Source organism: Nesoenas mayeri (assembly GCF_963082525.1).
Source record: "Nesoenas mayeri genome assembly, chromosome: 19".
In the NCBI taxonomy this organism is placed as follows: domain Eukaryota; kingdom Metazoa; phylum Chordata; class Aves; order Columbiformes; family Columbidae; genus Nesoenas; species Nesoenas mayeri.
In genome coordinates, this window is record NC_137568.1 from 8,262,479 (window position 1) to 8,289,063 (window position 26,585).

The 26,585-nt window shown below is 48.8% G+C and overlaps 1 protein-coding gene across 1 annotated transcript in view; it reads right to left on the reverse strand.

The window, feature by feature from the left end:
* The window catches only part of DNAH9 (dynein axonemal heavy chain 9), a gene marked incomplete at both ends in the record, with an annotated part of 182,854 nt that overhangs the window by 78,771 nt on the left and 77,498 nt on the right, over positions 1 to 26,585 (reverse strand). Inside the window, 8 exons of the mRNA XM_080356760.1 lie at positions 965 to 1,084; positions 4,897 to 5,322; positions 9,051 to 9,311; positions 15,162 to 15,395; positions 16,553 to 16,714; positions 19,859 to 20,001; positions 22,821 to 22,944; positions 25,538 to 25,700. Coding sequence (XP_080212886.1) covers positions 965 to 1,084; positions 4,897 to 5,322; positions 9,051 to 9,311; positions 15,162 to 15,395; positions 16,553 to 16,714; positions 19,859 to 20,001; positions 22,821 to 22,944; positions 25,538 to 25,700 — 1,633 coding nt within the window. The remainder of the gene's footprint in view (positions 1 to 964; positions 1,085 to 4,896; positions 5,323 to 9,050; positions 9,312 to 15,161; positions 15,396 to 16,552; positions 16,715 to 19,858; positions 20,002 to 22,820; positions 22,945 to 25,537; positions 25,701 to 26,585) is intronic.

Consider the following 26,585-nt stretch of genomic DNA (forward strand, 5'->3'; position numbering starts at 1 on the left):
GAGGTTGGATCTGGGGAACAATTTCTTCCCTAAAGGGCTGTGGGGCATTGGAACAGGCTGCCCAGGGCAGTGGTTCAACCCTGGAGGGGTTGAATAGATGGAGATGACGTTCTCAGGGACATGGGGCAGTGCCAGGGTGGGTTTATGGTTGGACTTGATGATCTTGAGGGGCTTTTCCAACCAAATGATTCTATGATAATGGTGCCTTCGTGTGCTAGAGGGGAAGCTTGAGTCAGCAGAGCCAGCTGCTAGGACCAGCTCCAACCCCACTGCCTGGCAGGGCAGAGCTCAAGCACCAGACAGTCTCCTGCAGCCCCGTTCCCTTGCTCAGAGGAAGAACTGGCTCACTCGGAGCTGACAGCCAGTGCAGAAGCCAAAATGCAAAGCATTAAGGGCAATTATGGCATTGGTTGTGAGCTGGGGCTCCAGCTACAGGACAGTGTGAATAGAAGCCACCATCTCTCAGTGTCTTATCTGCAAAGTAGTGACAAGGGCATTGCCCCTGCAGAGAACTAGGAAGCTGCATATTTTGAAGATACAATAGACTGCAATGCATACCGATGGACTGATAATGGAGACATGCACTGCTTTTTTAGAGCTTTTCGCTATTAACTTTTCATAATTTCTAAACCTGCAAAGCTACTGGCATATTCCTGCCTTTTTTTTTTTTAATGATACGATTTTTGAGCGATATAGTTTTGGCTTATCAGTACTTGATCAAGCTTTTAAGTAACAAAAAGGAGATGAGACCTGTGAAGAGGGTATAGCAATATGAGCAGTGCCTGCCCTGATGTATGAAAACAGCCAATGCAAAATCATTTTCATTACTGAAACTTGCTGCAGTGCAGGAAACGTATTCCAAAAAAAATAGAGGATGTAACGTGCTGTGCGCACGTGGTTCGCATCTCAGCAGCACCTGGTACCTCCCATTCATGCCACCAGAGCTGCATCTGCTGACACTCACCAGTCGATTCGCAAGAGCGATGGTACACGCTGTCGCTTCGGCTTCTTGCTGACACTTGAGTTTGTCGGAAGTGGCCTTCTCAAACTTGGCTGTGAGCTTCCTCAGGTTCTCGTTGAGGCGCTGTACATGAAAAAAGAACAAAAAAAGGAGAAAATAACAGCACAGTTTTAAGGCAAACCCTTCTGGAGAGATACTCCGCCTGCGGCAGCAGGAGCAGCGCGGAGCAGCCGGGTCCTGCGTTACATTGTGTGCTTGGGACTCACACCCTCAGCACAGGGCACAGGAGAAGAACACGCAAAACTAATTTATTTGGTGTGAATTTAAACTGGGAAAAGGGGTCCTTATGGCCAAGCACCCATGAGTGGTGCTATAGCTATGAACAGGGCAGCTAAGAAAACCAAGTTTTTTGTTCTCTGATGCTGCAGTCCCCCTGGTCTTGGTCCAGTCCTTGAGGCTCTGCTGAGCTGTGCGCAGAACCCCAAGGGGCTCCTGGGGCTTGAACCATCGCCAGAACACACCTCCTGCATCCTCTTTCTAGAAAGGACTATGACATAAAAGTCAATAAAGTGATTCTGCTCCTAAAGCTGCCTGAGCTGCCTTGGACACTGTGACAGAGGAGCCCAAGCAGCTCCAGGTGGGACCATCTCATGCACAGGCCAGCTGCAAAGTGTTTGGGGGCTGGGAAGGGGCAGAAGCTCCCAAAGCACCCAGAGCCGCCCCATGCTGTCCCTTTGCTTGGCCAGAGCTGCTCACACTTGGGTCTAAAACAAATCAAGGGCTCCCACGAGCACTTGGAGCATCTCACTTCTGATAAGAGAGGCAGAAGTAATAATCGATTTTATCTGCACCCAGTGCAAACTGCTTATGGATAAACTGCTCGTAAATCACTCTAACGCTGTTTGAGCTACACTAGAAACAAACCTGAAAATAAAAAAGGATTCTATTCTATTCTATTCTATTCTATTCTATTCTATCCTATTCTATCCTATCCTATCCCATTCCACTCCACTCCAATATCTGCAGCTCTCTAGGATACTGGAAAACACAAAGCGCTCCCTCCTTGCCCTGTCTTGGAACGAATAACACAAAAAGTTTCTGTCTCTGCAGGTACATGAATGTGTGTGCATACATACACTCCGATATATAAAACCCTATTACACAAGCACAATCTGATACATGAGCGTGAGCTGTGAGAACAGGTCAGAGCTGCAGTGCCCACCAGACCCGCTTTGCAGTAACACACAAACACATCTGTGTGCAGCTGGGAGGACACTTCTCGCTTCTATATCTACCCTCCCCAGATTTGTAGCAACCTTATTTCCCAGGCAAAAAGTGACAAGTATTTTTGACAATCCAAACAGTCTCATTTATTCCTAAAAATAGATATGTGGCAGCTCGGGGCCCTGTTGTGAGCAGGTGTGAATCAGCCTCACGTCAATGAAGGTATCCAAGATATCGCAGTTTGATAAGCAGGGATATCCCTCCAGATCCAGCCCCGCGCCGAGCAGTGTGTCATTACCCATCTGCAGAGGGGAAAACTCACCTAAACCAATCAGTTTTGCAAGCACATGCCGGTGGGGTACCAGTAATCCCCCCAAAGATTGGGGGGATTGCCACTTCCTTTACCAAAATCCCACTTCTTTAAAAAAAAGAAAGAGAAGAAAAAGCTCAGGCATTAAAAGCTTCAGAAACAAGAACCATAAAGGGATGAAAAAAAAGTTTCCCAGTGCCGTATTTCGCATCTGAGATGGGAGAATTAGAGGCTAAATAGCTCTAAATCCAACCCTGCTCCAGTTGCTGTGCCCACCTCTGCGGCAGGAAGGGGCTACTGGAGGAATCTGCAGTCTTTTCTTTAATATTTTCAGTTTAAAAGTGTAGTAAGCCCTTTGAGAACCCTAGGAGGCATCAAAGGAGTGATATATTTTCTAAAATGAAGATATGCTGGTGGAACAGATGAGTTCTCGCGCGAGCTGGGCTGGAGGGACAGCGCTGCCCCCCTCTAGGTGCACATCTCGAAGCCGCATATTTAAACACACAACTGTCAGCCCAGCTGATGACACATGTTGGTTTTTAAAGGGGATTTTGCACACACTGCGGTGTCAGTATGAAGGCACAGCCACACAGGATCCTTCACTTATGAAGGAGGATACCAGATCCACAGCATGTTAAAAAATGGCAGATTTGGGGGCACATGCTCCAAAATAAGTCAGTATTTTGACTTACTTGTCAATTTTTTTTACTTATTTTGATTTTATTGACTTATTTGTATTTTTTTCTTTTTGGCTGTCTGCAGTGCTGGTCCAGCTCTGGGTCCTCAGCACAGGACACACATGGACCTGCTGGAGAGGGGCCAGAGGAGCCACAGGAATGATCCGAGGCTGGAACAGCTCTGCTGGAGGACAGGCTGAGAGAGCTGGGGGGTTCAGCTGGACAAGAGAAGCTCCAGAGAGACCTTATTGTGGCCTTTTTGTACTTCAATGGGGTTGATAAGAAAGACGGGGACAGACTTTTGAGCTGCGCCTGTTGCGATAGGACAAGAGGTGATTGTTTTAAACTAAAGGAGGGAGATTCAGGCTGGACATGAGGAAGAAATTGTTGGCCCTGAGGGTGGTGAGAGCCTGGCCCAGGTTGCCCAGAGAGGTGGTGGATGAGCCATCCCTGGAGACATCCCAGGCCAGGCTGGACGGGGCTCTGAGCAACCTGAGCTGGTGCAGATGTCCCTGTTGTGCTGCCTTTTTTCTTTTTCTTTAAACTAGCAAAAAACTAAATAAGGATGATGCACAAGATTTGCCATCAGGGAGCTGTGCAGGGACAAATTTTTAGCCTCCTACTTGAGCAGTCGTCATCCTGCAAAACACGCCCATCATCAGGGACTGAGCGCAGGGAACCAGCCCAGCACATGCTATGAGTGCTCTGAATGAGCCTCCGGTTCCTCTTCCTTGCCCAGGAACACACTGGTTTGAGACAACGAGTTTCCTGAGGACCCACGAGTAGAGGTAAATTACATTTTGAAAAATTAGGTGGGAATAATAAGAATTATTAATTAGCCTTCCTTTCAAGGTGTAAGCAAGGCTGGCGAAGAACAGATGAAATGTAGAAAGCAGCAGTAAAAGAGACAGAACAGATTGCAATCTGCTGAATCTTTGGATTCCCACCCCACATGTGAGCACACAGAAGCAGCTTTCTCCGAAGTGGAGGATTTCTCCCCAGGCAGTGACCTGTGTGACGGCTCACGGAATCCCAGAATGTGAGGGGTTGGAAGGGACCTGGAAAGCTCATCCAGTGCAATCCCCCCATGGAGCAGGAACACCCAGATGAGGTTACACAGGAAGGTGTCCAGGCAGGTTGGAATGTCTGCAGAGAAGGAGACTCCACAACCTCCCTGGGCAGCCTGGGCCAGGCTCTGCCACCCTCACTGGGAAGAAGTTTCTTCTCCAATTTAAGTGGAACCTCCTGTGTTCCAGTTTGTACCCATTGCCCCTTGTCCTGTCACTGGTTGTCACCGAGCAGAGCCTGGCTCCATCCTCCTGACGCTCCCCCTTTCCATATTGATCCCCATGAATGAGTCCCCCCTCAGTCTCCTCTTCTCCAGCTCCAGAGCCCCAGCTCCCTCAGCCTTTCCTCACACGGGAGATGCTCCACTCCCTTCAGCATCTTTGTTGCCCTGCGCTGGACTCTCTCCAGCAGTTCCCTGTCCTGCTGGAACTGAGGGGCCACAACTGGACACAAGATTCCAGGTGTGGTCTCCCCAGGGCAGAGCAGAGGGGCAGGAGAACCTCTCTGACCTACTGACCACCCCCTTCTAACCCACCCCAGGTACCATTGGCTTCCTGGCCACAAGGGCCCAGTGCTGGCTCATGGTCACCCTGCTGTCCCCAGGACCCCCAGGTCCCTTTCCCCTACGCTGCTCCCACCGAAGGGCAAGCACTTACAGCAATCTTGGCCTTGATGCTGGCCAGCTTGTCCTGGGCAGCCGCCAGCTCGGCATTGGCCCTGCTCAGAGCCTGCCGCTTGGGCTGCACCTCACAGAACACGGCGTGGAACCGCACCATGTTCACCACCCAGGAGCAGAGCCCGGCCGCCGCCGAGGACTTGGTGGTCACGAATTCGGGTTTAAACTTGGGATCCTGTAAATACGGCTGAAGGGCTTTGAGGCAGTTCTCATGGATGTTCTCCTTGTCGAACTTGATCAAGGAGTCCAGGAAGCCATCCACCCTGGCCATGGCGGCTTTGGCTGCTTTCCAGCTCCTGTCCTTGGGAATCTTTCCTCCCGGGGCCATCAGCACCATCACGGCTGCGGTGACATTGCTGACAGCTGAAGGTGGTGACCCAAAGGACCTCAGCTCCGTCAGATTCGTCTGAAAACGGGAAAACAAGGTTGTTAGACAAAAATGAATGGGTTTGCTTTCTACTTTGCAACTAATAGAGTCAGGCTCCCAAACTATCAATCTGATAAATTGGGTTTCTTCCAGCCCAAACATCCTTGCCTCTAAATCACCGCTGTGCATGTTTGCAGCACATGTGCTCCGTTCCCTGCGCCCGGACCAGCCCAGCACCATGTTCCTCCCCACACTCCCACCCTTTCCCTGCTGCAGGAGGTTTTTTGCCTTCTCAGAAGATCAGGATAAAGAAAAAGGAAAACTTTCCAAATAACAACCTCTTCAAATTGCCCCCAGCCTCTGTAAAACTGCCCCTTGCACTGGGGTCTTGTTGAACTATTTGTGTGCAGCCCTGGGGCTAGCATCCAGCCCAAATTTAGGCACTTAAACCAAGCACCTTTAGCAGGACAGCAGGCACTGGGGTGAACAGACAGTCCCCCCACAAGAAAATCAGCTAATCCACCTCCTCCACCGCCAACACAGGCAGCTTCAGTGAGTCCCTAATAGAAAGTGGGATGAATCTTAACCTAAGCTAAAAAAAGGTGAATTGTGGAGAAAGCACCTATTTCCTAACACCCTTGCAACTGTGAGAATAAAGCAGTGCTGAGGATTTGATCTGCTGACATCTTAAATCTTGTCTCCATGCACACACGATTTAGCTTTAGCATAGGAAAAACCAGCGCGGGTAAATCAGCTGTTCTCAGATGACACGCTGTTGTCAAAACAAGGATAAGGGCTGTTTCAACACCGGTTTAAGGAAAACCTATGAGTTTCAGTCAGCTCTTGTTTCTATCAGTTCTGAATAGTTTTTAATCTATATTCTCTGATATTCTGCTTCTATCAGTTTCTGTCTGTGGCAGCAAGGTGCGAGAGTCTGGTACTTCTGAGCATTCATTTTTTAGATAAAGGTATCACCATGCATCTATTCCTAAATGCGTCTTCGTTTGCTTTGAGCTTTTCTTAATCATTGAGCTGGCAGAAACAGGCCCTTGGGAGCTGTGTGCATTTCCAGTGTGAAACGTCTCTAATTAACATGCTCAATGACACGGAGCCAACCGTGAGCACAGACGAGCAGCCCAACATTCCCTCCTGTGTCCCCAGCACCCAGCTCAGCTCAGCCAGGAGCAGCACGGACGACGTGGCCTCTCCTGAGCCCCCATGTGCTGGGGGTGCTGCTCGGGGGGCTCTGGCAAAGCAGTCCGTGTTTCAGAGCCTGCATCTCGCTGGCAATGGGATGCTGAGCGGGTGCTGTTGTTTTTTCCCTAGGAAGTGAGCACTTCCATGGCATGACAGGAACGGGGACGTCACTGCCCTGGATGGAGGGGAGGATGATGCTGTCCTGGCAGGAGATGGAGGAAGCCCTGGGCAGCACGGGGTGCCTGGTTTCCTTCCCTATTTGTGAGAGTCTCGGGCGCCATGGGAAGAGGATAAGCCAAGCCCATGGTGAGCGCCATGCTGATGAACTTGAGTACCAGGTAAAAGGAGCTCTGCCCTTTTCCCTGATGGCATCAATCAGTTGCATTTTAATCACAGAATCATAGAATCATTTTGGTTGGAAGAGACCCTCAAGATCATCAAGTCCAACCATAACCTGACTCTGGCACTAACGCATGTTCCTATGAACCTCATCTCCGCATCTGTTCAACCCCTCCAGGGGTGGTGACTCCACCACTGCCCTGGGCAGTCTGTTCCAATGCTTCACAACCCTTTCCATTAAGAAATTTTTCCTGATATCCAATCTAAACCTCCCCTGGTGCAACTTGAAGCCATTCCCTCTCATCTTATCACTTACTACTCAGGAGAAAAGACCAACACCCTCCATGCTACAACCTTATAATAAATCACTCTAAATTCTTCTTCTGCACACCAGAGTATCCTCAGGATGGAAAACAGACAGGACACTGACATCGAGTGCCACCTGCCTCAGGAACCACTATGGCATCCTCAAATGTCTCTGGACCATCTCCAGGGGGATATTCCTTGCAGGCAATTGCACAGCAAGTTTGTTGCTTTTGATATTGTCACTGTTTTCTGCTTGCTGTAACCTGCGTGGAGACTGAGCAGCACTGGCCAAGCACCATCCTCCTTCTCATGGGGGCACAGGCTGCCCAGAGAGACAACTCTGCCTCCTCTTGCAAGTGCTTTGTGCCAAGCAGAGACCCACGGGCAGGGGAAGGCAGTCCCGGAGTCGCTGTGCCTTCATCTCCACCTTCCCTCCTCCCAAAATGAGATGAGGATGCCGAAACATCAGATCCCCTGAGTTCCATGTCCTGCACTCCTTAGGGCCCAGGGGATGCAGATGCTGAGGAACAGCCCACAGACAAACTGCACTGTAAGAGATAAAGGGCATTTTTGTCTCTAAAACCTGATTTCCTAAGTTTTCAAACTCACTGTCACATCTGACTTTGCATTTTTTTTGATTTTGCAGGTGCTCTGTGCTGGGTCTATCATATCCCATCGGACATTCATCATGGTCCATATACTCATTACCTTAATTATTTTATGTATATACTATACAAGTCTGAATAGACATGGGTGTTCTTCTTTTAAACTAGCAGGTGACACTGGCACAGAAATGTCCATGTATCCACATACTTACTGAGCTTCTTGGTAGCTAACTACATATATTTATTGCTGCATTCTATTTGACAGTTTTCCTCACTATTTTCCCTATTAATGTTGCATATAACAGTGCTGCCCAAATAAGACAGATAATTGGGGAGAAACTGTATATACACACAAAAATATTGCTGATTTTTCACATTAGTAAGCAGGTCAAGCTCTCTGGTGCATCTCCGATCAGCAGGTGAAGGAGACCATGCCTTCCAGTGCTCTGCTACTGCAGCTTCACAGGTCCCTAGAGAAAAATCCCAGCATCTCCCTAATCTTCACCTAATGAAATATTCTACAGCTCCAGCACGAAACCAAAACTAATAAAGAGACAAACATTTTCCCTTTGTACAGTCCTTTCCCTTCCAGGAACAAGAGCCAAAGCAACACATCTCTGCAGCAAAGCCATGTTTTCTGAAAGCTAATTAAACAGCAAACCCATTCCTGATGACAGAGAGTTGTTTTCCTCTCCCCCAACGGGGCTATGACTGAGCCACAGTTTGAGGCATGACAGAGCCTTGCCTTGCTGCAATCGTGGGATTCATTCTGATTTCCCAGCTGCACCTGGTGCTTGGCCACTGCTCTGCCCTGGGTGCAGCAGGAGTTTTCTGCTCCAGGATGCCCTGTGAACGTCAGATCAAGATAAATTGTAGGTACGACCAAGGTTCCAATATAAGTTGGGGAATGACCTGAGCAACCTGAGCTGGTGAAGATGTCCCTGCTCATGGCAGGGGTGGCACTGGGGGAGCTTTGAAGGTCCCTCCAACCAAAACCATCCTATGATTCTATGGATCTATGATTCTAAGGTGACCTTCCCTTCCTTGTGCGGCAGAACCAAGGAGCAGCAGAGCCAGCCAACGGTGGAGAAGAGGTGCAAACAAAACATCCACCTCCAGTTACTCCTGCTCTCCATAGACACGAGTAAAAGGCAACTTGGTGCAGCCTTGCTGCTACTCTAAGTTACACCAAGAACCCAGCTGGGAGGAAGCTGGAGGAGGGTGAATACATTGCCCAAAAGTTTGGGCCATCAGATGACATTTCCCTCTGCCCCAATGCAGTCGGCAGATATTGGATTCCCAGGGGAATCTTTACCCTACCTTGTTAAGGGTGTTCAGAGCAGCCTGGGCAGCCTCCAGGGCAGGTTCAGCTTTGGCCAGGTCCTCCTCGCAGTCCTTCTGTTTCTGCTCGACCTCCTGGGTGATAAGTGCCACTTTCTGCTCCTCCTCATCAGCAATTGCCTTTTCCCTGCTCACTTTCTCCGTCTCTACTCCCACCACCCGGATCAGCTTGTCAGCATCCTCGTTCTTCTGCTTCAGCTCCACTTCTTGGGCTGCCAGCCTGGCCTTCAGCTCATCCACCTGGAGGGAAGAAACAAGTGTGGGAGCACAGACACACACCAACCTGTTCCTGCCCTGCACAGCAGCACAGGGTCACACTCCAGAGGGGCTGAGCAGCACCCAAAAGCACAGAGGGCCTGTGGGCAAAGCAAGCAATGCTGTGGTAGCATAGAAAAGCAGGATTCTAGCTGTTAGCAAGATTTGCTGCTCTCCTTTGCTCATGGTTGCTTGGGTCAGAGTCGGAGAGCCCGTGTGTGTGGTGCACGCAGTGGAACAGCCTACGAGCGGTGAGGAACCCAGCAGGGGAGAAAGCCCATCAGCAGATGGAGCTGCTGAGGTTGTCCCAGCCCTGCTCCCTGCCTGGAAACAGGACTGAGGCACCAGGGCAATGCAAATGCTGCTGTGAGCATGATCTGATGGAAAGCAGGTGGAAACTTTCATTTCAGGTGTTCCTGGGATTGCCTTTGTACAACCAGGAGCCTCACCATAGGCTAGGCACTCACAGCAAGCTGTTCTCATCAGAAAACCAAATACACCCAGCTGTCACCTCTCTTTGAACACGAAATCTGGTGTCAGATCACATCCCCTCTGACGAGCCCTGCATGCACTGTGCATGTGTGTCTGGCAGTGGCGATGACGCACAATTCAGCTACGCTATCTTTCTCTTCGCAGCCTTGATACCTACGTGTGTTATTTTGCCACGTGCAGGTTTTGAGGAGGTCCTGTGCACCAGGAACCCCCTGCTCACCAGGCACACCCTGCCACATGCCTCCTCCCTCCCGCAGCTCGCACACACACAGCAGAAGAAGATGCCCATCAGTTCCCTTGCAACCATCAGGTCCTACGGACTTGTGGCACTAAGGGCATTTTTCACACTACAAACATCATGACTGGGATCTGCTGACACATACAGCCCTTGACAGACATCCAAGGCTCAAGGGGCTTTACATTGTGGAATCATAGAATCATTTTGGCTGGAAAAGACCTTTAAGATCACCAAGTCCAACTATTTAACCTACACTGGCACTACCCCATGTCCCTGAGAACCTCATCTCCGTCTGTCCAACCCTCCAGGGATGGTGACTCCAGCACTGCCCTGGGCAGCCTGTTCCAATGCCCCACAGCCCTTTGGGGAAGAAATTGTTCCCCAGATCCAACCTCAACCTCCCCTGGTGCAACTTGAGGCCGTTTCCTCTGGTCCTGGCACTTGTTCCTGGGGAGCAGAGCCCGACCCCCCCTGGCTCCAAGCTCCTTTCAGGCAGTTCAGAGATCAGGTCTCCCCTCAGCTCCTGTTCTCCAGCTGAACCCCCCGGGTCCCTCAGCCGCTCCCATCACACCTGTGCTCCAATTTGTGATGTCAAATGAGCTTGAGAAGGGATCCCCCATTCAGCTGGCAGCCTCAAGGCACAGCAGTGGTGGCAGCTCCTCACACACTGCTCCACCGAGCAGCTACTCAGACCCATAAGGTAGGAGCACTTTCAGCAACAGGCTGGTGTGCTCACATGGTTGGGCAGCTCACACTGGCTCTCACTCAAAGACAGAAAGTCTCTTTCTAAAAGCACCGTATCAATTAATTTCCACAGCCTCTCTGCAGACCATGGAGTTTTTCCCTGTCCAGAGATCAGGCACATAAAGGACTACTTAGATCTACTTCAATACATCTTTACCTACATAAAAATACTTACTAGAAGGGAAGTCAGACACTTGCTTTTGTTGATAATTCCATTTTTATACCAGAAGAGAGAGCACGATTTGCAATTATATAAACTGAAGCTATTGGCATTCAGCATCAGCTTCAAGCGGAGGGCTGTTTCTTAGGAGTCTCTTTGTGCACTCCAGCCATTGTCACCTCCTGCTGCCCAGCACTACAATGCTGTTTTCACCTGGGCAAAGACGCAACTGTAAATCCAAATGACTCCGGCCTTGCAGGAGCACATAATCCCTTCAGTCAGCAAACTCAGCAGCAGCTTCTTGTTCAGCTCCACGTCTTTGGGGATTGCAGGAAACTGAAGTGGGAGGCTTCACTGATAGCAGATATGGCTTGTGAGCTTCTGCCCAAAAATGATGTGCTGAATACAGACATGAATGGGAGTTTTAGGGGTTTACGTGGCCACAACAAAACAAGTGAGGGATTAACACTCAACAGCAGATGTAAACTCAGCCCTCAGCACAGCCCCTGAAAACAGAAAATGTCCTGACAAAACCTGCTTTCAGCCAAGCACATATAATAGCAGAAGGGTAAATGACTTGCTATAACACTGTCAGGATTTTAAAATCAAGAAATTCAGTTGGGGCTTTGCTCGAATGAAACATTTGGAAGCCCAGAGGCGTGTGTTACTGTGAAGGTGTGTGTTACTGCCCAGTTTGGCTTGGGCAACATGTTAAATTCCCAGTGGAAATGATCCAAGTGGGAGCTGAGGACCCTTCGCTAACAGACCTCGCCACATCTGGGGGACGCTTGCTGACCTCCAGCCTCCCTCACCTGTTTAAGGAAACAAACCACATTTCCTCAGTGAGGCTACAGCTCAAACACAGTTGAACAGGGACAATTTAATAGTGTTTGTGCAGTGGAAAGAGAAAAACAGGAGCTACACCTCAACAACTAAATCCACTCTCTTTAGTGGTGTCCTGGGGGTAGCACCGGGAATGCAGATTTATGAACTTCACTCCTCCAGTTTCACCCCCTCAACACATCAGACAAGTTTCCTTTAATGCCAGGCTCGTTTCTACAGCAAAACCAGTCTGTCACATCCATTTCTTCTCCCTTCCCACACAGCCTGATGCCCAGACATGAAAACGCCTGATGAGACAGCACTGAGCGGGGAGGGCTCACACCGCCGCCTTTGGGAAGGCACAGCAGAAATATTAAATGAGCTCCCATCGGTGGCCTGCGGAGCCATCCCTGGCACAGCAACGCCAGGAATAAAGGCATGAAAAATTCTCCTCTTTCTACAAACGCCACGGTAACCAGGTCCTCAGATTTCCCCTCTCTCACACCAAAAAGAATGGCAGCTTGCACACAGAGCTATTTGCTGCTTCTTTGGAAAACTTCGGCAACTTTTGGGTAACACGTAGAGAATAACTGTACAAAGAGAGACCGAGGTGGCAGGGAAAATCACAGCAGACCATCACCCCAGAGTGACGAGAGAACGCTATTAACCTCTCTGCATGTGGTATTTCCAGCAGACATTGGTGGGTTGAAGTCCCCCACAAGAACAAGGGCTGGTGATCAGGAGACTCCCAGCTGCCCACAGAATATTGCATCTGCCCCTTCATCCTGGTTGGGTGGGCTGTAACAAACCCCCACCAGGATATTGGCCTTGTTGGCCTTCTTACCCATGAACACTCCACCAGGACAGAACAAGAATTATTAAAGAACAGAAAACCTGCAGGGCAGGTTCCCAGAAGACTCATTTTACCTCATTTTCCCTGCTTTGTTTCAAGAACACAAAATACATCACAAAGGTCAGCGACTAATTGATAGAGCAAGCAAGACTTGGATCTGGAATCCAGTGATGCAATATTAACCAAGGTCATCCAAAAAATGACTCAGCAATGGGCTCCGAACAGAGCGCTGACCTCTTCACGGCGAACATCACTCAGAAAAACAAGTGACTCATCTCGTGCATCTTCCTAAGTCTTTTATGTCCTAATAAGTGGAAGCTGGCTCCTGCTTTTCTGGGTACTGAGGACAGTCGCTGTCTTCAGGGAAAGATGGTGAGGAAACGGAAAACATTTCTTTAGAAGAAAAGTTGGTCAACAGTATCAAGTTGTTCAGAGCAGGGATGAGGGGTGCAGAGGGGAAACAAGTCAAAGGAGGGGGAAGAGGTTATTTTGAAGTTGGAAAGGTTAAGTCAAAAAGTACCCTGCAACTATTTGCACAACAGCCCCCTCACGCTGAGGCCACACTGGAAGGTCTATAGAAATGCGTAAAACTCATAATTAACTTGTCGTGGCATCAAAGCAGCAGGAAACTGGAGAACCCTGGTGATGGGAGCACTAGTCCTCAGACGTAAGGCCACACACAGGTATCGAAATCCTCCACCTTTGCTTTGAAATTTAAAGAAAAAAAACATAAACAAAACAAAACAACCCACAACATATCACTTTCAAGCACCATGGACACAACCTGGAGATGACGCACCTGAGACGTAAGACTTGTCAGCTCCTCAGCACCAGGACCAACCATGGGTGAATGTAAAGTTCAGACAAGACTGAACTTTCTGGTACGATCTTCACTACTGCTAAATATCCACACCTCTGTTTCAACTCAGCAGCACTGTTGAATATTGCACACATCTGATATTTCAGGTGTTTAATTTTAGGCCCCCAGTGCTAATCTCAGATTCAAATTTGACACATTTCTCCTCACTGCTCTGCATCTTCAGGAACTTCACAAACAGACGCTTCTCATCCAGCCTTACTCCAACCAGATATGAACATCACTTTCTTTTATCCTTCTCGCAACAGTAAAACAGACAAGACCCGCAGGTGTTGTGGCTCCCCATCTCCTCCTCAGCACCTCTTTTGTGGCTGGTCGGAGAACCATTGCCAACAAAACACCCATATGCAGATACAACTGAAGAATACAAAAGGTTCCCATGTTTGACCGACACTACAGGGACTTGCTTCTTCTTAGAAGGTCAGTTTCATATTAGTTGCTTGCAATAAAAAATAAACCTAACCCAAATTTTCCATCACTAGGACATCATCAAAACCAGCAGCAACGCACAGGTCAGCAAAATGATTTCCCCCCACAGGTAGGGTGGGTGTGAGACCTATCGCTCTGGTTGACATTGCTGGTTCTAATTGGTGTTCTCTGCTACTGGCTGTTCAACCGCAGCCCCATCCTTCCACAGGAGATGACAGAACCTGCAAAGGGGACATGAAACATGCCCCCTCCCCTCCTGTGTCCTCAAAGACCCGTCCTGCACCATGAAGAAAGCAAGTGCTCAAGTGAGACGCAGACTCTCAGAGTCGTGAGGCACTAATAAAGGCCATATATCACCCTCTAGCGAGGCACATACCCTTCTGAGTGCGACAGACGTGGTTTATGTCCCCAGCATTATCCAGCGCATATACAGAAGGGACTGAACCCGCTAGTCCTTCATTCACACCAACCCCCTGCATTTCCTCGGAGCAGCTTCAGGAGAGGTCCATTTGCCACAGCAGAAGCTTGTAAGTGAACATTTGTAAGAGTTAATAGAATATGAAATGGAGAGAAAAATGGGAGCTAGCAACAGGTGTAGACAGCAAAGCTGTGAAAGGCAGTTCGAGTCACTACAAAGAGGCTTGTGAATACTCAGAACAATATCTAGTCTTCACCGCAGCAGAGTGCCAGTGCTGGTCCTTAGCAGGGTGATTTGGGGATGGCTGGTCTACATTTCAGACATGCAGTAGTTTCCCTTAAAGATGGATAGCATAATGCAAGGAAAAACGAACATCAGCCTTATTTTAAAAGGATTCTTGCTGAAGTCATTGTAGATCTCCTGGATGCAACTTCAAAAATCACTGATCTCCCTCTCTTTTATAAGGTATTTTGTCACCACAACTGAAAGATAATCATTAAAAGATGTACACAGCCAGCTGGATCCCTATCTCATTTCAGTTCCTGTGATCTATCACCAGGAAATGGCACCACCCCAGCAGCAGGGACTGAACACACATCCCTCTCCTTCTCCTTTCCAGTACAGACACAACTCCTGCTCCTCAAGGAACCAGTTCATGCCAGGCTAGAGCCAGGATCTAGTGCAAATTTTACACCCCGCACAGTTCCAGCCTGTAAAGTTCTCCTTCAAACCAGGATGAGGAGATGCCTCTAACAGAGAACCACGAAAACCCATCAGCTTTTAACCCCAAGGGTTTGCTTACCTGTGCAGATGTGCTCTTGAGCTTCTCCAGGCCATTCTCCAGCCGCTCCATTTTTGCTTTTAAATCCTTGCCCTTCTTCAGTAGCAAATTCTGATAGAGTTTGATTTGCTCCAGGAAGGACTTTGGAGTGGTGTAGTTATATCGTCGCTCATTGCTCAGATACAATCGGGAGATCTCGTTGACACTTGTGTGGACATAGGCCATGAATTTGCTTATTGAATCTTTCACTGAATCCTAAAAGTAAGATGAGAAGACAAGGAGAAAATATTTCAAACTGAACAACTATATATAGTGCAGATCTGTGCTGTATATAAAGGAATTTATTAACATTTTATTCTGCTGCAGCAAAATCCAGGCTGGAACATCTAAGTTGATCCCTTTTCATTTGTTATCTCTAAAATAACTTTGTCTGTTCATGTACTGTATACCTCTTTTTGTATCTTTTTATCTCATATTTTATCTTATTCCAAGCAATTTATCTAGCATTAAGCTCTAAAAAATAACAGCCTTTTAAGCATAAATTTGAGCTTTTCTCCTCTACAAACAGGGAAAGCGCACACATAAAAAGAAACATGGTAGACTTTATTCTACAAAAATCCTGCCCAGAAAAGCTAAATAAACATAACTGAATCTCTTTTATTCTAGCAGCAGGTTGTCATCAATGAGAACTTGACATATTTTTGCCCTTGAGAATTCCAGGCGCTCAGACACGCCTGTGGAGAGCAAAGCCCGTGTTCCCTGCAATAACCATAAGCATTAGGTTATTTCCTGCACCGATTTGTAAGCTGCTGCTCTTGCTTGCAAAGCAGTGGTGTGTCTGGCGGTGCTACCGGTGGACAAACACGACACGGTGCCCACGGCCGTGCTGCAGCTGAGGGCTGTGCCCCTCTCCGAAAAACCTGCTTTGCTTAAGTTAATTAGAATCATAGGAACATTTTGGTTGGAAGAGACACTTGAGATCATCAAGTCCAACGATAACCCAACTCTGGCATTAAATCATGGCCCTTAGAACTTAATCTACGTCTGCTCAACCCCTCCACAAGGATGGTGACTCCATCACTGCCCTGGGCAGCCTGTTCCAATGCCTGACAGCCCTTTGGGGAAGAAACCTTAGTTAATATCCAATCTGAACCTTCCCTTGTGCAACTTCAGGTCATTTTCTCTCATCCTAAATCAGTACAGAGTTACCAGCAATTCCTATTTGAACAGTCACCCAGATGTCCCAGGAGAGTGTTGTCCCTGCAGTGCTGCCCCCATCATGAGAGGCACTGCTTGCACTGAGCAGAGGGACATGTCACACCTGGCTGCCACCAGCACCCTGTGCCCTGCAGAGGAACCCAAACCCGGGCATGGCCCTGGCAGCCCCAGATGCTGGTGGGTGAGGTGCTCACCTCCACGGTCTCTATTTCTTGCAGAAAGCGGAGGCTGACGGACTCGAGGGCCTCCTGCGGCCACTCCTGGAACCAGTCTATGGCGGTGCAGCTGACGATGGCAGGGAACCTCCTGCTGCGGACACGCAGCTTGCTGCCCACAGGCGAAAAACACAGCACGACCTGCAGAGCCCAAGGAAGGAGAACGTGAGAAGACGCGGCCAGGAGCAGGTGCGGGGTTCCAGCTACACAGCAGAGCTCAGGCTCTTCCATCCACTTCCAACGGGCACAGACTGAAACACAGGAGGCTCCATCTGAACATGAGCAGAAACTTGTTTGCTGGGAGGTGCCAGAGCCTGGCCCAGGCTGCCCAGAGCGGGTGTGGAGTCTCCTTCTCTGAGACATTCAAACCCCCCGGACCCACCTGTGTGATCTGCTCTGTGACCCTGCGTGAGCAGGGGTTGGGCTGGGGGATCTGCAGGGGTCCCTTCAGCCCCCACCAGTCTGGGATTCCACAAATGGAAGATCTCACACCACCAGCTGAGGCTGCAGCAACCTCAGTCCTTGAGCCCTTGCACTTCAGGCCAGCAAGCCTGGCATGGAAAAAACATAATGTGGCTGTGAACACATTTTTTCTCTGCAATAAAGACAAGCAGTGGTGTTAAACATTACCATGGTCAAAAGCAGAAGCCTGGCACACTTTAAAGCTTGAAGCTGGGTTTTAATAAAACCACCCTTCTCTGCTTCAGCAGTGAAACAAAGCTTTGCCCAGCAGGGAACTGGCATCTATATTCAAGTGGTGCAACCAGGAATTAAAGTGAATGGATCTAAATTCTCCTGGCAGGACCACAGGCCCACCTGGGCTGTTTCCCCGAAAGCAGCATTGAAAAGAGTCGAGGTGGCTCAAACTCAAAATCTGCTTTTATCAGAGTGAGACATTTTTTTAATAGAGAAACCTCAAAACAAAGCAGAACAGAAATAAAAGCATTTGTGAATATAATTTCCCTACTCATCGCATTTTTGCGGAGCGGGTCCTTTGCTTTTCAGGCTTTTATTTCAGTCCAACAGCTGCTAAAAGTTTCTGAGTTGCAGCAAATTGTGCAGTGTATATGGACACCTGGGGGTCTCTCTTTGCATTATTCTGGGGCCTGGTCAAGGGGCTGTTACTCCCCTGCCCAGCACCATTTCTCCTTCCTCCAGCCTTAACCCTTCCCTCACCCCCCACCTTTCCCGCAGGCTGGGAGCCTCCTGCCCCACAGCCGCCTGCCCCACAGCTCCTCTCGGCAGCACAAGCTCTGCCTTTGCCAGCAGGAAACTCCTTCTGGAAGGACATAAAGTCAGGACGAGGCAAAGCACCTTTCCTCTTCATTGCCTCACCACCAGCTTTAACAGCAAGATAAGACCCAAGGACCAAAACCTGCCACCACCGTCCATCACAGCCCTTTTCCTGCGAGCCCGCTGCAGCTGGATTTATGAGCTTTGTTAATTGGGCACAAAGAAGGACATGGACAAGATGCCACCATGCAATGAAGTAGCAACATGTGAGCAAGGACCAGCTTGGGAAGCAGCGTATCTCAGTGCATCATCTCTCTCCCACTTGTTAGCCCTGACTAGTACCTTAGCAAGTGTCATAGGACAGGCTGCTGTCGGCTCAGATGTCGCTATAATGGGTCAACACCTCCACCTTGATGTGTTTTTTAAAAGTCACAAAAGAACAGCCTGTAACAGAACCCACTTTAGTTTCCATTTCAGAAGAGGCAGCTGAACTTAGAGCTTCTGGTCCTCTGCCATGGCCACTGCACATGGGGACAGACACACAGAAATCCTTCCTGCACCTTCAAGCATATGCCTTGGGCACCTCTACGTTTTTCTGTCAGGGCCGGGCAAGATTCAGGAAGCTGCCCATGTACAAAAGCCTCTTCACAGGATCCCAGCCTGGTGGGGGCTGAAGGGACCCCTGCAGATCCCCCAGCCCAACCCCTGCTCACGCAGGGTCACAGAGCAGATCACACAGGTGGGGCCAGGAGGTTTGAATGTCTCAGAGAAGGAGACTCCACACCCGCTCTGGGCAGCCTGGGCCAGGCTCTGGCACCTCCCAGCAAACAAGTTTCTCCTCCTGTTCACATGGAGCCTCCTGTGTTTCAGTCTGTGCCCGTTGCCCCTCACCCTGGCGTTGGGCACCACTGAACAGAGTCTGGTCCATCCTCTGACACCCACCCTGGGGATATTTATAAGCATAAATAATACTTCCTAGCTGACCCCATCCATCTCCTTTAACACACGGTTAAGGAGAAGGGTAGACAAAGAAAAGGGATCAGCCTCAAGTAAATCATATTCACACTGCCCTTCCAGTGCACCACAATGACAGAATACATCCAGGAGGGGACAGGAGGCCAAGGTGCTGAAGAGCCACAAAACAGCATCAGGACTCATCAGAAAATCCCCTCTACACTCAGAGAGGGAGAGAGCAGGACTGCATTCCCTCTCCTTGGGCATCTACACTGTGGCATGGTCCTCAAATTTTTCCTCAAAATTAATTTTCCAGTTGTTCCCCATCCTAAACACGTACCTTCCCACATCAAAAAAGCAATGGGCCACCCTATCTCAGTGACCGTGTCCCACCAACACAACCAGAGCAGTGAGTAAGGAGGAGGACAGGCTTTCATTGAGCAAAGATCAAGGCTTCACTCTGCCCACCCCACCTCCTGGCCCTGTGCCGGCAGCACTGAGCAGCCCTGCAGAGGGGTAAACATCTTCTGGAATAGTCTCACTCTCCTGTGCACCTCACTGTGCTTTCCTCATGAGCTGGGCATGCATAGGAAATAGTCCTGAAGCTGTTCTGGGATCTTAGGACATATTTATAAGGCCTTTGTATGCTGGATTATGTGCTGCGCTGGAAGAAATCCTGTAAGCACGTTGCATGCCACTCAGTTTCCAGCACTCTGTTTTTAAGATAATACTTTCTTTCTTCTGGCTATGGGATCCCCAACAACATGAACACCGATCTCCTCAGCAACTCCTTCAAGCAGCAAGACCTCGTCCTGATGCAGCCCTATGCCCGGCTTTGAAAAGGGAGCGGCTGGTCCTGCTCAGCTCTTGAAAGAGAAAATTCTAGACTCCCCAACACCCAAGAAGTGATGGCAACAGACAGCATTTCCTACAATTCAGTACTACTCACTGACAGCATCACAGTTCCCATCATGAACAGGCAGAAAAGCCTTTCAGGCTGTGGTCTGACCTCCCTACCAGGCAGCCCAAAGCATCTTCACCCCATGCTCCTGCACCAAGGCCAATGGCAAAGACCTGAACTCCCCCAGCCTGTCTCACCTTCAGCTGTCGTCGAACACGCTCTATAAAAAACTTCCAGCAAGTCTCCCTGGAGTCCACCAGCCCCCGGCCTTTGACTTCATTCCTCACGCTGTTGATTATGTTTTCGACTTCGTCATCGGGGAAGAGATCGGGGATTTCACCTGACAAGAAGGCAGGTTTGGGTTTACTGATCTGGATTTTGTTGCAGTCTCAGAGCAAAGCAAAGCAGCTGCCTCCCTCTTCAGGGGCTTGGGGAAGACCCTTCCTTGAGAAAAATTGTTGTGCCGGGTGCCCATGGGACCCAGGGGCAGGAAAGTGGCACAGAAGGTCATTCTGCTAAAAAATAAGCCCTTGTGAGAGCAACCTTTCTCATAAAAGCATGAGGTAAACAAACACAGAATAAAGCCAAAGTAGAGAATGTCCATTTTTGTCAGATCTACAGGGCTGATTAGATTACAGAAAAGAGAGCAAATACCTAATATGCTGTACACAATAATGAAATAAGTTTAGTTTTGCAAATGAATTAGTTACCTGTACCATTCCTGTAGCTGTTCAACGCCACTTCCAGTGCTGGTAAAATAACTCCCACATCACCAAAATGTTTTAAAAGTCAGAAATCTTTTAAAAACTTTTAAAAGTTAACAGCAATGCAACTGATTGCCAAAAACATACCCAGCCAATTTTTCTTTTTTCTGGTTACTTAATTTATCACCTATTCACTTCCCTTCTGGCTTCTGATTTGATTGAAATTATCATTATTGAGTGAGATACTGTCAATATGAGCACTAATTACTTAGAAAAATACACTAATCAGATATCTGCTCATTTATAAGGGAGTCTAAAATATATATTCTGTTCTAGCTCCTTAGGTGATGAAAATAAGTGAAACAAGTAAGAAAAACAAGCCCGCAGAGAGCGGGGAGCAGCCAGAGCCATCAGGCAGCACCCGCTGGGTGGCACGAGGTCATGTTTTGGAAGGTCATAGAACCATAGAATGGCCTGAGCTGGAAGGGACCCCCAGGGATAATGGAGTCCAACTCCTGTCCCTGCACAGGACACCCCACAGGTCACACCGTGTGTCTGAGGACGTTGTCCAGTCTCTTCTTGAACACTGTCAGGTTGGGGCCGTGACACCTCCCTGGGGAGCCTGTTCAGTGTCCAGCCCCTCTGGGTGAAGAACCTTTTCCTCATGTCCCACTGACCCTCTCTGGCACATCTTCTGCCATTCCCTGGGCTCTGTCACTGTCACAGAGAAGAGCTCAGCCCTGCCCCTCCTGCTCCTGCTGAGGAACCTGCAGCCCATGAGCTCTGCCCTCAGTCTGCTCTGCTCCAGCTGAACAAACCCAGGGACTTCAGCCGCTCCTCACATGGCTTCCCCTCCAAACCCTTCACCAAGTTCATGTCCCTCCTCTGGACACTCTCCAGCAGCTTTATCTCCTTTTTCTCCTGTGTCCCCAGCCCTGCACACAGTGAATGCTCCAGGTGAGGCCGCCCCAGAGCAGAGAAGAGCAGGACAATCCCCTCCCTGCCGGGCTGGCCATGCTGTGCTGGATGCACCAGGACATGGGTGGCCCTTGGCTGCCAGGGACAATGTTGGCTCATGTTCAACTTGCCATTGACCAGAACCCCCAGATCCCTCTCCATGGAGCTGCTCTCAGCATCTCATCCCCCAGTCTGTCTGTACAGCCAGGGTTGCCGTGTCCCAGGTGCAAAATCTGGCACTTGCTCTTGTTACGCTTGTCATGGTCCCTCCCGTGGTCCCTTCCTCAGTCCTCAGTCCAGCCACAATTCTGAGCTGCCTCCCCAGACCCTGAGTGAGGACTTCTGATCTGTCCCCTCTTCCCCACATGGCAGCCACAGGAAAATGTGACACCTTTCCGAACCACCGTAAGATGACCTGGACATCCCAAAGCTAGGCTGCTTGGCCTGCCCCTTGCTGCAGGACACTGCAGAGCTTCACTTCATGTCATGAGATATTTGTGTCATCTACACGGGTGACAGGAGCTACTCACCGCCCTCCACAACAACCCCTGTCTTTACTCCTGATTACAAATTTATCACAGGCAGGGCTTGTTTGCTGCTCAAACCATCTGGCCAATTTACAGCCACATATGTCAACTCTGGAGTTTCGCACAAACTATCGCTCCCCTGTGCTGTCAACTCTCCACTCCTCACCATGCACGGAGGTCACCCGAACCAGCTGGAGTCTTCCCACTCCCGACTCATAAATAAGGAAAAAAGCGTCACGTAGTCGGTAGCAGTGATTTTCCAGGGACTCTGGGGAATATGCCCACGCTGGGTTACCTCCTGCGGTCACGGTGACACAGCTGCATGCTCCCATGTGCACCGTAGCTGCAGTGCACCCTGCATGGGGAGCGCTCCACCACACATACCCGTGCCATGTTCTGTCGCGAAACAGAGCATCTGTGTGTAGGCTGGCTATTCTGCAATTGTTTGGGCAAGCAACAACTCCAAAACTTTAATGGAAAAACAAAGAGGAAAAGGACTGGAATGGTACAAGCAGCTAGGTGACGCACACAGACATGGTCATCTGGTGGCTTTGTACCATCCACCAACTCGCAGATATTCCAGTGAAATATTCCAGCCAGGAAAAACCTTATTAGGTAACGAGAGTGTGAATGCATGGGATCCACAGGTCAAACTCTTCATCTGTTGATACATTCCTTGGGCTCTGTCCTCAGCTGCAATGTCACAACAGGCACATCTCGTAACAACTGTAGGCAGTATACCATGAAGTATGGGAAAACTAGGTACACAACATCAGAGAAAGAAAAACTATCAGATGATGGAGTGCATCCTCACAAAAGAGACCTTATCGCGGCCTTTACTCCAGAACTTAAGCCACGTATCTTCTAACTCATTTCATATATTGCCCTTCTGTATATTCTAGAACTACAGATGCTACCATGAGCACAATCACACTGAGAAGGGGGAGAGGGAAAATCAACGAGAGATGTACCTGATGCTAAGAAGTCATTCACCAGCACCAAGAACTGCTCGTCCGCCACTTGCGCGTCGGTCATCAGAAACACGGTGCCTATGTTCTTCACACCGGCTTTCAGGTACAGGTTTGCCAGGTCTGCCTGGAGGTTGAAAAACAAGAGGGCTTAGGGGGTGCACCTACATTCTGCAAAGCTCAGGTAGGTACCACATCTACAAGTGGGATATTTCAGAATCTTCCCATTAACCAAGAATAAAGCAATGGCAATAAATTAGCGTGAAACTGCACTTTGGCCACTCTCCATCTTCACGGCTGCGCCTTCCAGGTTATATGGGGGAGTCTATTGCTGTCATCATTGTAAGACATTACCCAGTAAGACTTGACATTATGGCCAGGTCTGTATGACACAAAAAAAAGAGAAATAAGCCCTGGCCAGCACTGCTACACACAGGGAAATGCTTATAGCTGGAACACTTGGAGGTCAGTGGATGTGGCTAAAGACATCAGTGCAGACCCTGGTTGTGGAGGCTGCCCGGGGAGTTCAGAAAGGCTTATTATGGGCAAAATATGTCACTATACAGGAACTTTAAAGCACCACAGGGGCTGGAAGGGACAGCAGCAACTGGAAATGCTGGTCCTTGGTGTCCCCATGATGTAGATTTCTCTGGTTTCACAACCATAACTGAATTTTCTTTTTTGCTGAGGTGCTGCAACACATTTCTTTCTGCTTGTGGAGAAAGGAGAAGGACACCCTGTGCAAACAGGGATGTTTTCTGTTTTATTTTTGTCCTTTCCAGAGTCTGAGCAGGGACTCGCTCTTCAGTCTCCCACTCAGTGCAGTGATGCTGACAGAGAACCTGCTCGTATGGAAAAGCTGTTTCGCTTCAAAGTGGACAGTGTCTTGATGAAGGACACAGTGTCTTCCTGATGAAGGACACCAACTTCTTGAAATCCAAGTTGTTCAAGAGATGGGAAAAACACCATCATCCCGCTCAAACTCCATCATTTCCTTCCTGCCCCTCCAAGCAGGATACAAGACATGCAGGGGCCTCTGAAGGAATTTACTGGCCCATGTTCCAGAAACTCTCTTAGAAATTCAGCAAATGCACACACTCCTTCAAAAAGAATCATTTGTTACTTGCATCACTGAAAATTTGAATTAGATCAATTATAAAAGCACGAGGGGCCAATGCCAGACAGGGTAATCTGTCACCATCCTGCTCTTCCATATCTAAGAAAAAAAGATGACTCCACATTTCATAAACTCTTTGAAAATGAATAGAGAGTGAAGGGAACATCAAATTATCTTCCACCTCCACAGATAGAAGCAAAGACATGCTTTGAAAACAAGTTTATTAATGCTGGTTTCAAGCTTTACTCCTAGATGGGAGCACAGGTTTTCTCAATTAATAGGCAGATAGGAGCTAGAAAATTGTATGAGCGGGGCTGAAGAACACAGAGGAGAGCCGAAAATACCCAATGGATGGAGGATCAGGCTTGTGTGACATGACAAAAACAACTTGTACATAACAGGTCATCAGGTCCTGCCTCTGATGGAGAAGGAAGCCAAGGATCCATCGGCCATCCCATCTCCCGAACAGAATGGCGTGAAGTTACTGGGGTTGTGATTTTCACAACATTTCTGATGAGAATCCTTTTGCCATCAGCTAAAATACTTTAAAATCATTTCAATGATTTTTTATAGTGTTGATTTGTAACTTCAACGCTCACTAGCCTGCGCACAGATATAAGCACAGGCACCTGTTGTCTGCAGTGAACCATCCAACATCCCCTCAGTCCCTCCCTCATACAAAATCCCTGTGGAAGGACTGGATACGAGTTGGGAACTCTCCTCCTGCTCTCTCCTGCTCCTTTTCCACCTCCAAATCACTCCACAACAGGCACCTCACAGATGAGCTAATTACCACATCCTGGTTTAATTAGAAGTAATAGTGAAATATGGTTTCTTGAACAAGCATCAAATGAATGTCCACACCAGGGGTTCATCGGCAGAGCCCAGCGCTGACACCGGGCCTTGGGCTGGGATGTTCTTGGGTCTGGCCAGCTCAGAGGGCTGGCAGGGGACATCAGTCCTGTCCGCACCCCTGCAGATGTGTTGGGAAGCACTGCTCCTCTCTGCAGTCCCATATAATCTCTGGAGCTTTTTACTGTCTTCACAATGGTGTCATTCAACACGCAACAAGACAGAATCACAGAATCCCAGACTGGTGGGGGCTGAAGGGACCTCTGCAGATCCCCTAGCCCAACCCCTGCTCACGCAGGGTCACAGAGCAGATCACACAGGTGGGGCCAGGGGGTTTGAATGTCTCAGAGAAGGAGACTCCACACCCGCTCTGGGCAGCCTGGGCCAGGCTCTGGCACCTCCCAGCAAACAAGTTTCTGCTCATGTTCACATGGAGCCTCCTGTGTTTCAGTCTGTGCCCGTTGCCCCTCACCCTGGCGTTGGGCACCACTGAACAGAGTCTGGTCCATCCTCTGACACCCACCCTGAGATACTGATCCCGTTGTTCAGATCTCTCTCAGCTTCTCTTCTTCAGCTCAACAGCCCCAGCTCTCTCAGCCTCTCCTCACAAGAAAAATGCTCCAGACCCCTCAGCACCTTTGTCTCCCTCCAGTAATTCCTTGTCCTTCTTAAATTCGGGATCCCAAAGTTTTCAGGGCAAGTTCTGCTTTTTATTCCCTTCCCCTCCACCTCAGGCTCAGGAGTCACCTACCTTGAGGTCAGGGATCCCGTACCCTTTCCTCAGTGTGATCTGGAAAAGCTCCAGGGAGCTGATGAAGGCCGCCAGCCTGGTCAGGCTCTGCTTCCCGCTTCCACCCACGCCGACCAGGAGAGCGTTCCCTCGGGGGGACTCCAGGATCCGGTTGATGCGGCAACTAAATTGAAGCATATAAAATCTGTCGTTAATAAGAGTATTTTTCTTTTCCTCTGCCCACTGCTTTTCAATATATATTTTAATCACTAGGAAACCGTAGTCTGAATGGGATTAAAAATGTCAATCTAAGAGACGTCAGCAATCAATCCCCATCTCTGCTGAGGCCCAAACAAAGGACGTAGCTGATTAAAAATTAGTTTGGTGGCGATTCAGACTGCATCCAATATTTTTGCATCTGCCAAGTTCTGCTGGATACAAATATTTTAAGGTGAAGGCCTGGATGTCTTTGCAGGGAAGACAATGGAAAAACACATTACATGGACATGCAAATACTGAGAACAGAATTCATGGCTCTGGTGTACCTCCCCAGTGAAGGTTCCTCTTCACAAAGCATTTTGGGTTCATGTTCAGGTGAACGGTCCTGCTATGCATTAAAGCATATTCATATACATCTGGAATAAAATCATACCTGTCTGGAAAATACAGTCCAACATTATTTATCCAAGCCACCATTAAGAGTGAGATTTTGTCACACTTAAAATGAACTTGCTATTGTTTTTCAGGTCTGTTCACTTGTCCTTGAGAGTTGCACAGTGAGCTCTGCCCCCAGCCTATTCTCTTTAAGCAATTGCTGACATCCCCACATGTTAAAATGCCAAGTGAGGGAGGTTTAGAGGATCCTACCTGTGAAAACCTCACTGTCCTGTGTCTGAAATGCAAGCATCATTCCCCTCTTCACATCACTGCTTTTATTCAGCTCACTTAACTGGGCATTTTCCTAGACTAATCCAATTAATTTTTCAAATAAGACTGCAAGAAATACTGTACTGCTTTATTACAACTCAAGCGTCTTATGATCTATGTGCAGACTCCCACAGATTGTGAA